Source organism: Delphinus delphis, chromosome 6 (genome assembly GCF_949987515.2).
Source record: "Delphinus delphis chromosome 6, mDelDel1.2, whole genome shotgun sequence".
In the NCBI taxonomy this organism is placed as follows: domain Eukaryota; kingdom Metazoa; phylum Chordata; class Mammalia; order Artiodactyla; family Delphinidae; genus Delphinus; species Delphinus delphis.
In genome coordinates, this window is record NC_082688.1 from 108,344,645 (window position 1) to 108,359,279 (window position 14,635).

A 14,635-nucleotide genomic window follows, 5' to 3' on the forward strand; every position below is an offset into this window, starting at 1 on the left:
CCATCTCTAAAATGGGGACAATAGGGGAATTCTCTGGCAGTCCAGTGGTTAGGACTCTGAGCTCTCACTGCCAAGAGCCCAGGTTCAATCCCTGGTTGGGAACTAAGATACCACAAGTTGCACGGCGTGACCAAAAAAAAAAAAATGGGGACAATAATAGTACCTATATCATGGTAGTGTTGTGAAAATTTAATGAAATTATATGTGTTAAATGCTTAGTGCTTCTAAGTGCTCACTAAAATGTAGTCTTATATTTATAATAGAAGTAGAGCTACACACACCACACACAGGAGAAGGCACTGCTCTAGGCTTGGAGGTTCTTCCTCTCCTGGAACTTTTGGATTGTAGTAAATACATATTTGACACCTGAGTAATGGTCCTTCATGAAGTATGTATCAGTCACAACAACATCTTCTAGCTTTAGATGGTGATACACTTTGCCTTTAATTTCATTTTCTGACATGTGATGAGCAATCTTTGCATATACAATAACTTTTTAGTTCAGTGGTACTGTTTGGTTTAATCTTCTTGAAGACATTTTAAGCAATAAATCGAGGTCCAAAATTATGTTCAAGTTAAAATGTGTCTTGGCTGAAATGGTGGTAGGATGAACAGATACTTTAATTACATGAAGAAGTATGCACATGTGTTGGCAGTGAAACTACCATTTAAATCCTAACTTCTCTGCTTGCCTACTATTAAGATTTGGGCTTTTAAAAAATTTTTTAATTTTAACCTCCGTTTGAAAGTATATGTTCTGTTAGGAGAACACTTAAAAAGAATTTTGTTTATTTAAAAATTGATTCAGAGCTGTTAAAACATACTTATAAATGTACATTCTAGAATTTAGGTAACATGATAAAATTGTAATTTTTATTTATTTATCAAAGTAGAGTCAGTCATTTAAATAGCCATATATGTAGATATGTATGTGTATATCTATAAATGCACATATTACAAATGCAATATTTGTGTGTGGTTTTTATAAAGTGGGAATTCTAAACTAACATTTGTGCTCAAGTGTGTCACTTTATCATTAGTTTGAAGTGTTATTTATCATACCTTAACCTAATAGAGTTTTATCTCCATATTTTGATTAGGATGCTGTGTTTTTCTAATTTACAGACAGATTAGAGATGGGGCTTTTTCTAGAAGCTTACATCACCTACCAGCAATTGTCAATACTAATTGTAATAATGATTGCTATATTTAATTATTAGTAGTAATTTATCACAAGTAACATTATCTTCATGCAGTGATCTAGCCCAGTTATGGGTGTGACTCCTTGGAGACTGTTAGAACTCACAGACATGGCTCGTTTTCTGCTTGAGGCTATTAGAACCAATTAGTAGGGACTTTTTATTGTTATTTGAAACCTTAGATGATGAAGTTCATGTTATTTTGTCCGATGTCGTTGCCTTCTCTCCTATGAAAAAGAAACAGAAGATCTGTCCCACGCCTCTCCTCCATTTTTCCTGGACTCCATTAGAGATGATTTTCCATTTTTCTTTTGATTTTTTTTTTTGAACTATCCCTCCTTTTTGTGAGTTTCCTATTGACATCTTCTAGCTACAAATAATTTACGGCGTATGTGTGACTGTTCTTAGCAATTCCTCAGCATTGTGCACTTTCACGTACGAACAGCCTTCCATAAATTGTTCTTGGAAGCTGAAAGTCTTGCCAATGCAAACAGGTCCATGAATAAGCTGACTTCAGTCCATGCTCATGACTTTTCATTATCCTCCAGATAGAATGTGGTGTTCTGACCAATTTCAGTAAGTGAATCAGAGGGAACTGGCTACATGGGCCCTCTCTCTTCTCTCCACAACTGTCACTTCTCCATGTAAGTGTGGACAGCGTGTGCGCTCTGTTCTTCCCAGGGAACTGACAAGACTGAAATCTGCAGCTCAGATTTGAAGCTGACATCAACATTATCTTTACGTATCTTTCCCAACATTTATTACCCCCCTTTTCCTCTTAGTTATAAGTCACATAGAACCTTCCAGTGAATAGCCTAGTTGTGGGTACCTCAGTCAGAGGAAAGCATTACTTATTACTCTTATAAAATAATCTTTCTACGTAGATGACTTAAAAAACTTGGGCATAGTTTTTGCTTTAGTTTTTTCAATCTAGTGACTAGATTAGGAATAATTAGAGTAAATTCCCATGAATAAAATTACCATGAATAAAAGTATTGTGTGACATTTCTGAAGTTGTGTGCTGAAGGTCAGTGTTATATACATAGGAGAGTTGCATGGTAAAGCTTAGTGGGCAGAATGAAATGACAGCGTAAAAGCATAGATACCTAGTCTTAACCTTTCTCATTAAGTAATCTTCTGCATTTATTTCACTTCAGCTAAAAAGCAAGGTGTTGATTTTTTTTAAATTTGCAGAATACGTATCCCTAGAAGAATTTCACCTATTCAAGGTCTATGTGTTTTTTCCTCTAACTGTAGAGCACATGTTCTCTAATTAAATAGGAAGAGTGAGAACTGCTGGACTGGATAAAAATTAATAGGTTTTACGTTTTCATTAGCAATTCTGCTAGCACTATAAAAAGGAGAAATAGTATTAGAGATGTCATCTTAACCACTGCTGCTGCTATTATCAAACAAGACAATGGGAGTACTCTGACCTGTAGAGGGCTGCACTCTAATGTGCTAACTTTTTAGAAATAATTAAGATTTTAAAATAAAAGCTTTCACAATATATATTGTATCTTATTTTTACAGTATTTTTAGTACGAAAATGTTACATTTCAATTGTTCATTTCACTGTGGTTAAAATGTATACTTGAATATTAATAGATTAGAAATCTAGATTGAAGTATTTTGTTTTATAAATATTTATTGTTAAAATTTAAGGATAGTTATTCTAAAAGTTTTCAAATGTCCTTTTAAAAAGAAAATTAAATGCAGTGTCCAGTTCGCTTTCTATTGTATAATGTTCAAAGGACAGATTTATTACCTGAACAGCAGTAGCCATGATACTTGATTTTTACATTTTATACAACGGCAAATTTGAACAAAACTAGCTAAAGCAAATTTTTTTAAACTAAATTTCTTTCCTAAGTTGTTCTTTAGGGAAACAAATTAAGGGTACTCCCTAGCATGTCAGTTTTGTTTTATTAGTGATTTCTTTTATTGATACCAACTGTTACACAGTGTGTCTGCCAAGTGTCTGGGCCAGTTGCCAGTACTTTCAGTACTAGTAGTCAGCACTTAAAAAAAAAAAAATTAAGACTTTTTTATTAAGAGCAGTTTTAGCTTCACAGCGGAAGTCAGTACTTTGCATGCCTAGCTTACTAGAATTCACTTTGTCCCCAAATACATATTTTTTGGTTCTGAACATATATATGGTAGATTTTACTTTTGAAGTACAAATAATAATGATTTGATTCCAAAAAATAGGTTTTATTAAAAGAGGAGAGAAAAACATGGGTATTTATATAATAAAAGATAAGAAAGTAGATATAAAAACAGGAATTGCTGTGTGAAAGGAGCCATTCTTATCATAGTAAGCAAATGGAGAGATACATTAGGTAGGGGACTGAGCTCCAACACATCCTTTTCTTCACTCTGAGTTCCTTCTTAATCTTGGCTTTAGCTATTTGCATATGTTTTCTTGAATTATTTGTGTTTGCCACCTAAATAAACATTGTGTCTAAACAGCTTACCGCTTTAATTGGAGTGTTTAAGTCTTGGTGCTGTCATTTGCATAACAATTTTTAGTGACATAATCCATAGAGAATGCTTTACAGAATTTCTTGATTTTTTTTGTATTTGAATCACTGACAGCATGAGTTCTATTAAAGAAAACCGTAGCATGAGATGAGATGAATTCACCTTAACTTCTCCTGGGTTTTCATTGCTGCTTGGCCCTCCTTTTCTTTATTCCTAGTGGATTCCCTGTTATACCCTGCATCACTGTTGGTAGAAATTTTTACCATTTTGCTCAAGGAGCCAAGCCAGCTCTCTTTTTCAACTCTCTCCAGATGGCTCATCCTCCCTAAAAAGAAAACCGACATGCACTCTGTTTTTGTCTTTTAACATTTTCTTCAAGCACCTGTCTCCAAACCAGTACCGCTATCCTGTCTTCCAGGCTGAGAAAGCATGTTACACCCCACCTGTGTTTTCATTCCTTTCCCCTGCTCTCCTCTTCTCTACTTGCAGCTCCAGTTATCTTCTCTTTCTTATCTTTTTGCACTTTAATTTTGCCATTTTTTCCCTCCTATATACGAATACATTTTTCAAGTGAGTTGGCTGTACTCAGTTTCCTTACCTTGCTCATCCCCTAGCTTTCTACTTGGACTTGAGTTCCCATAACTCTGTGGAAAGGGACCTCTTGAAAGACATTATTTAAAAAGTTTCTTAAAGCAAAACTCTTCTACTTGTGTCTATCACTGTAAACCTGGCAGTGTGCATTATTTGGGGAAGACGTTCCATAGCTTTCAGCAGCTTAAGGTCTTCACTCAAACCACACACAGTGTTTATTCCTTTTTCCTTGTGACACAGATGTCATAAGTCTTAATCTTTTCAGATGTCTTAATGCCTTAATCTTTTCTTCTTTCCTAAATAGCTTCATCTTTAGACCTAATATCCCTGTATCCCTCAACTCTTCCTCACATAACATGAAGTCTAGACGCTCCAACAATCCAATCAGGCCCTGGTTTCCTTTATTCAGATAGTTCTAATTTGTCAGTATGCCCCATAAAATGTGACATCCAGAATTGGACACTTTTTAGTGAATCATGTAGATGATAATGAGCTAAAACCTTCCTTTTTCTGGAAACTATGTTAATATAGGCTAATATTAATGTTCATGATTTCCTCTCTGCCTGTGAGACACGTGCATGCACACACGTACACACACAGAAACACACACATATACTGCTGAGAGTTTTAGTTCTGATTAATAACTATAATTAATGCTATATGATCTAGGGATTCCTCTGTACCATTCTTGTAAAACATTATTAAAAATCAAAAATACTCATACACATATTAAACAAATACGTAGTTATTCAACAGATGTCATGCTATGGTTTCTTTCGTATTTTATTGCTTTTTACAAAACAAGATAGAAATTCGGATGGTGGCCAGCTTGCTTATTGAAGACAATTATAATCCGGTCCCATGTCCTTTTCTGTTTTGTCATCCCTTACTCTTCACTCTGAAAGCCCTGCTAAAGTAATCTTCCTTTCCAAAGGAATCCCGGGCTTGAAACTGATGCTGTCTTTCCTCAAAACCAGCAGTGTTGGCTGATTTCAAGCCTGTGTAGCCGGTTTTCAGGACTGGGTTGAAAACCATCTGCTTACTCCTCTGCATCTGATTGATTTTGGAGAACTCAAGTGAGGTTACATATTAAATTCTCAAACATGTATTCCGTTAAAAAAGGAAATGACCAACAATTGTATGATGCTTGCATAAGGCAAATGCCAGTGTTAATTTACAACTGAGGAGCATCAAACCATATTAACAATGGCATATATCATATAATTAGAGAATTACATGCTATTTAACAGATCACATTAGTGTTTTTTTTTACATTTTGTAAATTTTTAAAAAGTAAGTTAGAATTAGTTTTGTGTCTCTTAAATACTGATTTACAAGTAAGCATGAATAAAGAACCTATTAATTACTACTTAATTGACATTCCTTTGTCTTTGAATCACTTGGATTAAAATTACGCACTGGTGATACTTCTAATATGTTGTTATGCTTTTTAAATGGAGGAGTTTTAGAAAAAAAAATCAAAACCTGGTTTAATTTTGCAGAGTAGATCAATTAAATATACAGTCAACTCTCGATTGTTCAAACGAATGGAGGAAAGGATGGAACAAGCATTCCTGTTTCTCTCGTTCCTGCGCCCTCAGACAATTGCTGAGAGCCTCATTCCAAACAAGTTCTTTGGCTTTTCATCTTGATCATGTTACGTGCTCTAGCCTTGTATCCAGGGTGCAGTCTGAAATATGGCTTACCACTGAGTTGGCAAAGTTTCACGTTCTCACGTTCTGCTCTTTATATGCTTTTTAAAATCAGTGCTTTAGGATTGTTTTTATACTTTTCAAATTCTTATGAAAATCTGATAACATTGCTAATAGCCTGTTATCCTCATAAAATTAGTTTTATATAAAAACCTTACCTTTGAATTACATTTTATAGATTATTATAACCTTTCAAAAGCATAACCTCATGGTACCAAATTGCTTAAAAAATGTAATATAAAAAATTTATGAGAGTTTTTATAAAAATTCTTCCAATTTTTTGAATTCCTAATGTATGCAATATTTCTGATCATTATGTAAGTGTTTGTAAAGGGAAGAAATGCGGAAGGAATTTATGTGTGAAAACAGTATGTTGTGTGTATATAATATGTCATTTTCTCTACCAATTAACTGCACACATTGTGCTATTATCCAGACATGAGCATTCATGGGAATGCATGTATCTGGATAACTGTGAGTTGAAATAAACACACCTGCTTTTATTTCAATAACTGCACATTCAAATCCACATAAGGCATTTATTTGAATGTGACCTTCATATACATGAGAGAACATTGGTTTCAGTGTTTGATTTTTTTGTTGCTATTTTGTTGTTGGTGGTTTAAATCTAAAGTAGGGTACAACCTTACGGGTAATGCTTCTCTGGAAAACTTTGCATGCAGAGAAAAGGAAATTCAAAGGTAAACCCTATGAAAAACACTGAAATTGTTTTGTCTTATTATGTTTAACCTCAGTGTGCATTGGAGCTAAATTCTTACAGAATGTATTGATAGCAGTGCTTGAAGCCAAAGTGTATACCACCCATAAACCAGTCTGGAACTCTGCTCCTTTTACTTTAAGTAAATTTAATGATTATTCTTTCCAGAAAAAACCTGTTAGTCTTTGATTTGGAGAATGCTTTTTTCTCAAGAAGCTATTTCCTTGAAAAGTGTGTTAGAATATATGTCTGAGCTTTAGAAATCATGTTTTCCATTAGGCAGTTGAAGTGTTTGTTGTAAGGCTTATTCTTAAAGTCTGTGTAATTGTTCTTCCCCACTCCCCCCACCCCCAATTTAGGTCATATTTCTGGATAGTTAGTTTTAACTGACCTGAGCCAGAAAATTGAATTAGGATGTCCTTAGAAGTCTTAACTTTGAATTTCCTACTTTTCATTGCATGTAAACTATCAACCACAAATAACAGTTTCAGTTCAAGTTCTAGCTTGTATTTTGCATGTTAAAGCTATAAACAGTCTATTAATGCTGGAAAGAATCTATAGCTATTGTTCTGCTGTTGCCTAATTGTTAAATTTACAAAGGAAGACTGATTTTATTTATGTAGACTTGTCTTTCTGTCTTAGGGAGTGAACTACTTTATGTCCAAGGGCATCCTAGATGATTCACCAAAGGAAATAGCGAAGTTTATCTTCTGTACAAGAACACTAAATTGGAAAAAACTCAGAATCTATCTTGATGAAAGGTAAAAAAAAATTAATTTTTCATCAGACATGAGTTAAATACTGCTTTTAATGAGTTAAGTTTTACCTTAAAAACTGTACTACGTAGCATTCATCTAGTTGCAAAATTGAGTGAAGACAGGAAAAAGATTCCTATACCTTGCAAATCATTTCTCTTGCGAGCTGATGAGGAATTTACCATTGTAAAGGTAAAAAAAAAAAGCCCAAGCACAGACGCAAAATGGAAGTCCAGCATCTTTGTGATGGCAGACCAAAACTAGACATAAAATCTAAGTGTTTGGTAACTAAAAGTTCTGAATTTTGAAATTGTCCATATACATATCAAATGGACAAATAGTACTCATACACACAAACCCTATAAGGTGTGTATATATGCATCATACTACACAAAAGTGTCATGTAAAAGCTTGAAAATTCCGGAAGTGTGATTTAATAGCGTGCTTTACAGAGACAGTGCCTCATATGCTGTTTTGACTTGATAGTCATTCATTTGTACTCTTGAATTCTGGGTATCAACAGACAGAAAAATATTGTGAAAATATTTTGATGTCACATCACCGAACTACCATTTTAAAAATTATAGATCTCATAGAAATCTAAAGAACGGCTCAAAAATGTGTTTGTCTTTTCATTGTAATTCTCTTTTTTTTTTATTTCTCAGGATTTTTCAACAACAATTTGTATTTATTATATTCCAGGAACTTTGCTAGAAGTAGCAGTATGCAGTTGATTAAAATATAATCCCTGTCCTTGAGGCGTTTATAGTTCAGCATATCGGTCATTGAAAGAAATTTCTTACGTAAAGACGGTGTCATTAACTCTTTTTGTCCTTAAATGCTAGGTACCTAGGGATCAGCAGTTTTTCTTTAAAGAACCAGATATTTCTGTGAATATTTTAGGCTTTGAAGGACATATGCTCTCTATTGCAGCTACTTATAACACATGCCATTGTGTCATGAAAGCAGACATAGACAATAAGTAAACAAGTGAGTATAGCTGTGTTCTAGTAAAACTTTATTTATAAAAACAGGCAGTGGGCTGTAGTATTTGGCCCACTAGCTGTAGTTTGCCTATCCCTGCCATAAGCAACTGGTAGAAATTAAGATTTCTATAATCATGGTCATATAATCACAGTTGAGTTCAGTAAGGACTGAAGCATATTATAACAAAGTGTGACTATTAGAACGCTATTGATAAAAAACAAGTATATATGCACATATGTACACAAATATTTATAAAATTGTAAACAACCTAAATCTATATCATTAGAATTCTTATATCCATAAGATACGCTACTGTGGAGCCATTTAAATGAAAGAGTTAGATCTTTGTGTAAAGACACAGAAAGCTGCTCACAATACACTATATGAAACAAGCAAAAGCAAATTCTAGAACAATATAGGGTATATGTAGACACTTAAAAAAAGTCTACATAAACAATTGTTACCTCTGGTGATGTGGATTGGTATGGAAAGTGAAGATTCTCCTTATTTTCATAATTAAAAAAATAAAGAATTCTGTTTGTCATTTGGATTTAGCCAAGAAGATACTTGAAAAAAGTTACCATTTTTAATATTGAAAAATTCATTTTATAGTTAGAATTTCTAGTTTCACCTTGTTTTGTTATTCTATTCATGAAGATTTTTAAATTGCTTAATTTGATAAATAATCATACTTTGATGTTTTAAAATTTTAAGACACATATACTTTGTAGGATTGCTGATGTGGTAATCAACAAAGTATTTTCATCCAAAAAATGAATAATCTGTGATTTTTCCCATCATTTTTTTAATAGAGAAAAGTTAACTAAAGCTGTACCTTTTTCTTTTTCTACTAGGAGAGATGTCTTGGATGACCTTGTAACACTGCATAATTTTAGAAATCAGTTCTTGCCCAATGCACTGAGAGAATTTTTTCGTCACATCCATGCCCCTGAAGAGCGCGGAGAGTATCTTGAAACACTTATAACAAAGTTCTCACATAGATTCTGTGCTTGTAACCCTGATTTAATGAGGGAACTTGGCCTTAGTCCTGGTAAGAATGTATATAGTGAATTCCTTCCTTCTCCCATTCCCATCTCTAGGTAAAAATAGTAGTAGATGAGATATTTTTCTCACTATGTGGAAGAATGCTTCTTGTAGTTACAAATACTTGTCTTATTGCTTCTAGCAATAACTAGTTTGTCATAGCTATTATTTACATGTAGTAAATATACTGTTTTAGGAGGAAAGTTAGACTTAGGTATATAAATTCTTTAAAATTCTTGTTTAAGCATTGGATATTTTTACTAGTCTAATCAAAAACTTGAGAGATTATTTTTAAAGCTTTTAATAATACACATATTACATAGGTAACACCTAGAATTTTTCTACTAAAATTTGTTTTTAATACAACTAGTTTTCACTGTTTGTGTGTATGTGTATATGGGCATGGTATAGCCTGAGTCACCTATGTATTTTTTTCATGTGATATGGATTTATTTCTCTCTTCATATCAAAAAATCTTGTTGTGCTTCTCTTACTACAGAGATTGCAAAGCCTTTTCCTATCATATGAAATTTGTTGAGCATGCTTGTGCAAGACAATCTTTATTAAGACTGCAATATTCTGAAAAATAAACACCATAGTAGTAGCAAGTACTAGTAGCAAGTATCATGAGGTTTCTTACTGTTTTAACAGTAAACATCAACTATTGCCCTGAACAATATAAAGAAGAAAGTTTTTGTTGCGTGGGCTCAAGTTTAGCAATTTTTTCCCTAAAGATTTACTTTTGAGATTAATATGTAAATTCCATAGACCTTTTAAATACATATCTTAAATGACAAGGGTAATTTAATAAGCTTGTGAGATGTTTACGTTTTATTTTCTAGTACCAAGTTAATACATTTTATTGTCATTAAAAATGCTTTCTAATTAAATTAGGTTTTTGTAAAAGCATTTGAAAATAAGCATCCGACTTTTTTTTTTTTTTTTTTTTTTTGCCGTACGCGGGCCTCTCACTGTTGTGGCCTCTCCCGTTGAGGAGCACAGGCTCCGGACGTGCAGGCTCAGTGGCCATGGCTCACGGGCCCAGCCGCTCCGCAGCATGTGGGATCTTCCCGGACCGGGGCACGAACCCTTGTCCCCTGCATCGGCAGGCGGACTCTCAACCACTGCGCCACCAGGGAAGCCCCCCGACTTTTTTTTTAATGGGAAGATATACTGACAGTACAAATGTATTTAATGGGTAGTTGAATGGGAATATCACATTTGAAAGCAAGAGGCAAATAAAGCCAATTCTGAAATTTTTAAATTTAGAATGACTTTTTACTATAAACTCCTAAACTATTTGAAGAAAATGCTCACTGAATTGGTGTTCAGTTAGGATGATCGACATCCCTGTTTGCCCAGGAGAGGAGTTTCCTAGGACACAGGACTTTCATCACCAAACTGGGGAAGGCCCAGGCGATTATGTTTAATTATAATCTAATCTTGAGCTTTAGAAATTATGAACAGTTTTGCCTTTGAGACCACAGTTTAAAAACCAGCCAGTAATTCAAGGTGTTTCTTTTTCCTTCCAGATGCTGTCTATGTACTGTGCTACTCTTTGATTCTACTTTCCATTGACCTCACTAGCCCTCATGTGAAGAATAAAATGTCAAAAAGAGAATTTATTCGAAATACCCGCCGTGCTGCTCAGAACATTAGTGAAGATTTTGTGGGGCACCTTTATGACAACATCTACCTTATTGGCCATGTGGCTGCATAAGAGCACAATTGCTAGGACTTTAACTTTTAACTTCAAACTAAAACTACCCAAGGACTTATTTAGAGGATATGGGGGTTACATTAGTGCTGGTCATTCTAGCCTCTGTATACAATCAAGCTTGAGTGTACAACCTTTTTTTCTTTTACTCTTTTCTTTTTTAGTAATTTCCTTGGGGAACTAAAGAATTTTGCAGAATTTTTCTTAATTTTGCTTATCATGTTTTGCACAAAGCAGAGCCATTGTCTGACACAGCTGTTTAAGAATGTTAAACTGACATTATACTCTAAAAAAGATGGTATATTTGTGCATTAGATTTGCCTGAAAAACTTTATTCATTTCCATTCTTTTTTAAAATACCATGTAATGTGTACATATTTAACTAAAAAGATTTATAATCATAATTATTTTATTGTAAAGATTTTAACTAAAGCCTTTCCTTTTTCTCTCAAACTGAGTTCTGAAATTTATTTGATTCTGATATGAAATTATTACTGTCTTCATAAATGTTGGATCTGACTTCAGTAGAAAGCAATACCAGCTTCTCTTTCCTTTGAACTTTGAAAAGAGTATTGATTTGTTACTATGCAAAACAGGCACTTATTTTTATAACAAATTAATCACTTCATTTTTTAAATTTCTGCGTTAGTTAAGTCTCAAGTCCTTTAAACCATAGGAAAACACGTTAAAATCTGTTTCCACACATAAGAACAAAATGTCATTAGAACTTATATCTGAAGTAGTCAAACCTTACTATTCTCCTAATTTTTTTTTTATAAATTTATTTATTTTATTTATTTATTTTTGGCTGTGTTGGGTCTTCGTTGCTGTGCACAGGATTTCTCCAATTGAGGTGAGTGGGGGCTACTCTTCCTTGTGGTGCACGGGCTTCTCATTGTGGTGGCCTCTCTTGTTGCAGAGAGGCCTGCTTGTTGCAGAGGCCACAACAGTGAGTAGTCCTGACTTCCAGATCTAGCCCTGATATTATAACTGAACGATGTACTACAGAATTTTCAAAGACAAAACATAAGATAACCAAAACAACTTTTGAAAATCAAAGGGAATTTCAGACTGGTAGTAAACAATTTCTAAGATTCTGAAGCAGATATCTAAATATATTTCACATGTGCATAATTTTGAATTCTATGACAAAATAATTCTAATAAGTGTACTAATCAGTGTCTTCATAAATGCATACACCTGTGTAAACCAAACCCATATCAAGATATGCAACCTTACACAATGTATATGCAGTTAACACTGTATCCCTTAATATAAAATATAAACTTTGTAACCATAGAGGTGTATTTACCCTGTCGGTTATCTTACAGTTGTCATCTGTCTTACATATAGCGTATGTTATAAACTCCACAATATAATGGTATAATTTGCTGTGGACAGTCATATATATTTTAAATAAGAAAAAGAGTTGTTTTGCATTTACCCACATTATCATTATATTTGAGGTGGCTCTTAGATGATCAGTAGGGAGAGTTTAGAGAAAGTCTTTCAATGTCTCATTTCTCACTACAAAATTAAGTGTAGCCTCTCTAGTGTGGCACGTAAGACCCTTCACGATCTGGCCTCTGCTTACCTTTTTTTTTTTTTTTTTTTTTTGCGGTACGCGGGCCTCTCACTGTTGCGGCCTCTCCCGTTGCGGAGCACAGGCTCTGGACGCGCAGGCTCAGCGGCCATGGCTCACGGGCCCAGCCGCTCCGCGGCATGTGGGATCTTCCCGGACCGGGGCACGAACCCATGTGCCCTGCATTGGCAGGCGGACTCACAACCACTGCGCCACCAGGGAAGCCCATGGCCTCTGCTTACCTTTTTTTTTTTTTTGCGGTACGCGGGCCTCTCACTATTGCGGCCTCTCCCGTTGCGGAGTACAGGCTCCGGACGCGCAGGCTCAGCGGCCATGGCTCACGGGCCCAGCCGCTCCGCGGCATGTGGGATCTTCCCGGACCGGGGCACGAACACTGCGTCCGCTGCATCGGCAGGCGGACTCTCAACCACTGCGCCACCAGGGAAGCCCATAGCCTCTGCTTGCCTTTAAAGCCTCATCTCCAGCAACATTCCTCAAATGTGGGGATCTTCCCGGACCGGGCCGCGAACCCGTGTCCCCTGCATCAGCAGGCGGACTCACAACCACTGCGCCACCAGGGAAGCCCATGGCCTCTGCTTACCTTTAAAGCCTCATCTCCAGCAACATTCCTCAAATGTGGTCTGGTCTGTCTTTGCCTTTTACAAGCTGTTCCTTCTGTAGCATCCTCCTCTCCCTCCTCTACCTAAAGTCCCCCTGGTGGCACAGTGGTTAAGACTCGCGCTCCCAATGCAGGGGGCCCAGGTTCGATCCCTGGCCAGGGAACTAGATCCCACAATGCATGCCACAGCTAAGAGTTTGCATGCCACAACTAAGGAGGCGGCGAACTGCAATCAAGGAGCCCACCTGCCTCAGCTAAGACCCGGTGGAACCAAGTAAATATTTAAAGTCCCCCAACTTATCACCTAAGATCCACCTCAAATCTAATTTCTTGGTCAAAGCTATCAAAGACTGTCTCTATCACACATACTACTGGTGTTAATTAATTTTCTACATGTCCAACTTCTTTATCAAAATGTGATCTTCTTAAGGTCAAGGATTGCTCCCAGCCTGTCAGATTCTATTGTAAGGCCTGAACTAAGCAAGTGGCAGAGGATTTACAGAGGAGGAATGAATTTTTAAAAACAACTGAAAATTGATAGGATTTAGTGATTTGGGGGAAGGGTTTCTAATATGAGGATCTGGTTGTCCTATCATCAAAGGTAGCTACTAGGGGAAGCAACCAATGGGATGAAATAGAAAAGATGATGTTTCCAATTTTTGGATGTTTTGAATTTGAAAGAATCAATAGAACATTGCAGGTACAGAATAAGACTAGATATGTAAGTTTGGGGGTCATTATACGAGGTAAAGCATGGGAAAAGACACCTCCTCTAGGGAATATGTTGAGTAAAAAGAAATACTTGGGAAACACAGCATTTCAGGTTTTGTAGAGAAAAAGAAGAAAGAAAATGAGTGCTCTTTAAAACTGTAGAAGGGGGCTTCCCTGGTGGCACAGTGGTTGAGAGTCCGCCTGCCGATGCAGGGGACACGGGTTCTTGCCCCCGTCCGGGAGGATCCCATGTGCCGCGGAGCGGCTGGGCCCGTGAGCCATGGCCGCTGAGCCTGCGCGTCCGGAGCCTGTGCTCCGCAACTGGAGAGGCCACAACAGTGAGAGGCCCCCGTACCGCAAAAAAAAACAAAAAACAAACAAAAAAAACTGTAGAAGGACCAGAGAAGAATGGCATGCCGAGAGCTAGGGAAGGGGAGTTTCAAGAAGGACGCTGAGCTTTGCATGTGCTGCAGCCCAAGTAGATTGTTCCTTTCTCATCTACACTCAGGCCTTTTC

The 14,635-nt window shown here is 36.1% G+C and overlaps 1 protein-coding gene across 2 annotated transcripts in view; it reads left to right on the top strand.

Annotated features, from left to right (window-relative positions):
- The window catches only part of FBXO8 (F-box protein 8), a 39,279-nt gene extending 27,316 nt beyond the window's left edge, over nt 1-11,963 (top strand). Inside the window, exons 4-6 of one of the 2 annotated variants that reach the window (XM_060015282.1) lie at nt 7,347-7,465; nt 9,301-9,497; nt 11,023-11,956. In XM_060015282.1, coding sequence (XP_059871265.1) covers nt 7,347-7,465; nt 9,301-9,497; nt 11,023-11,210 — 504 coding nt within the window. In that variant the 3' untranslated portion in view covers nt 11,211-11,956. Of the gene's footprint in view, nt 1-7,346; nt 7,466-9,300; nt 9,498-11,022 lie in introns of both variants that reach the window. The other variant, XM_060015283.1, reaches the window with a different exon arrangement.
- Nucleotides 11,964-14,635: the final 2,672 nt, after the last annotated feature.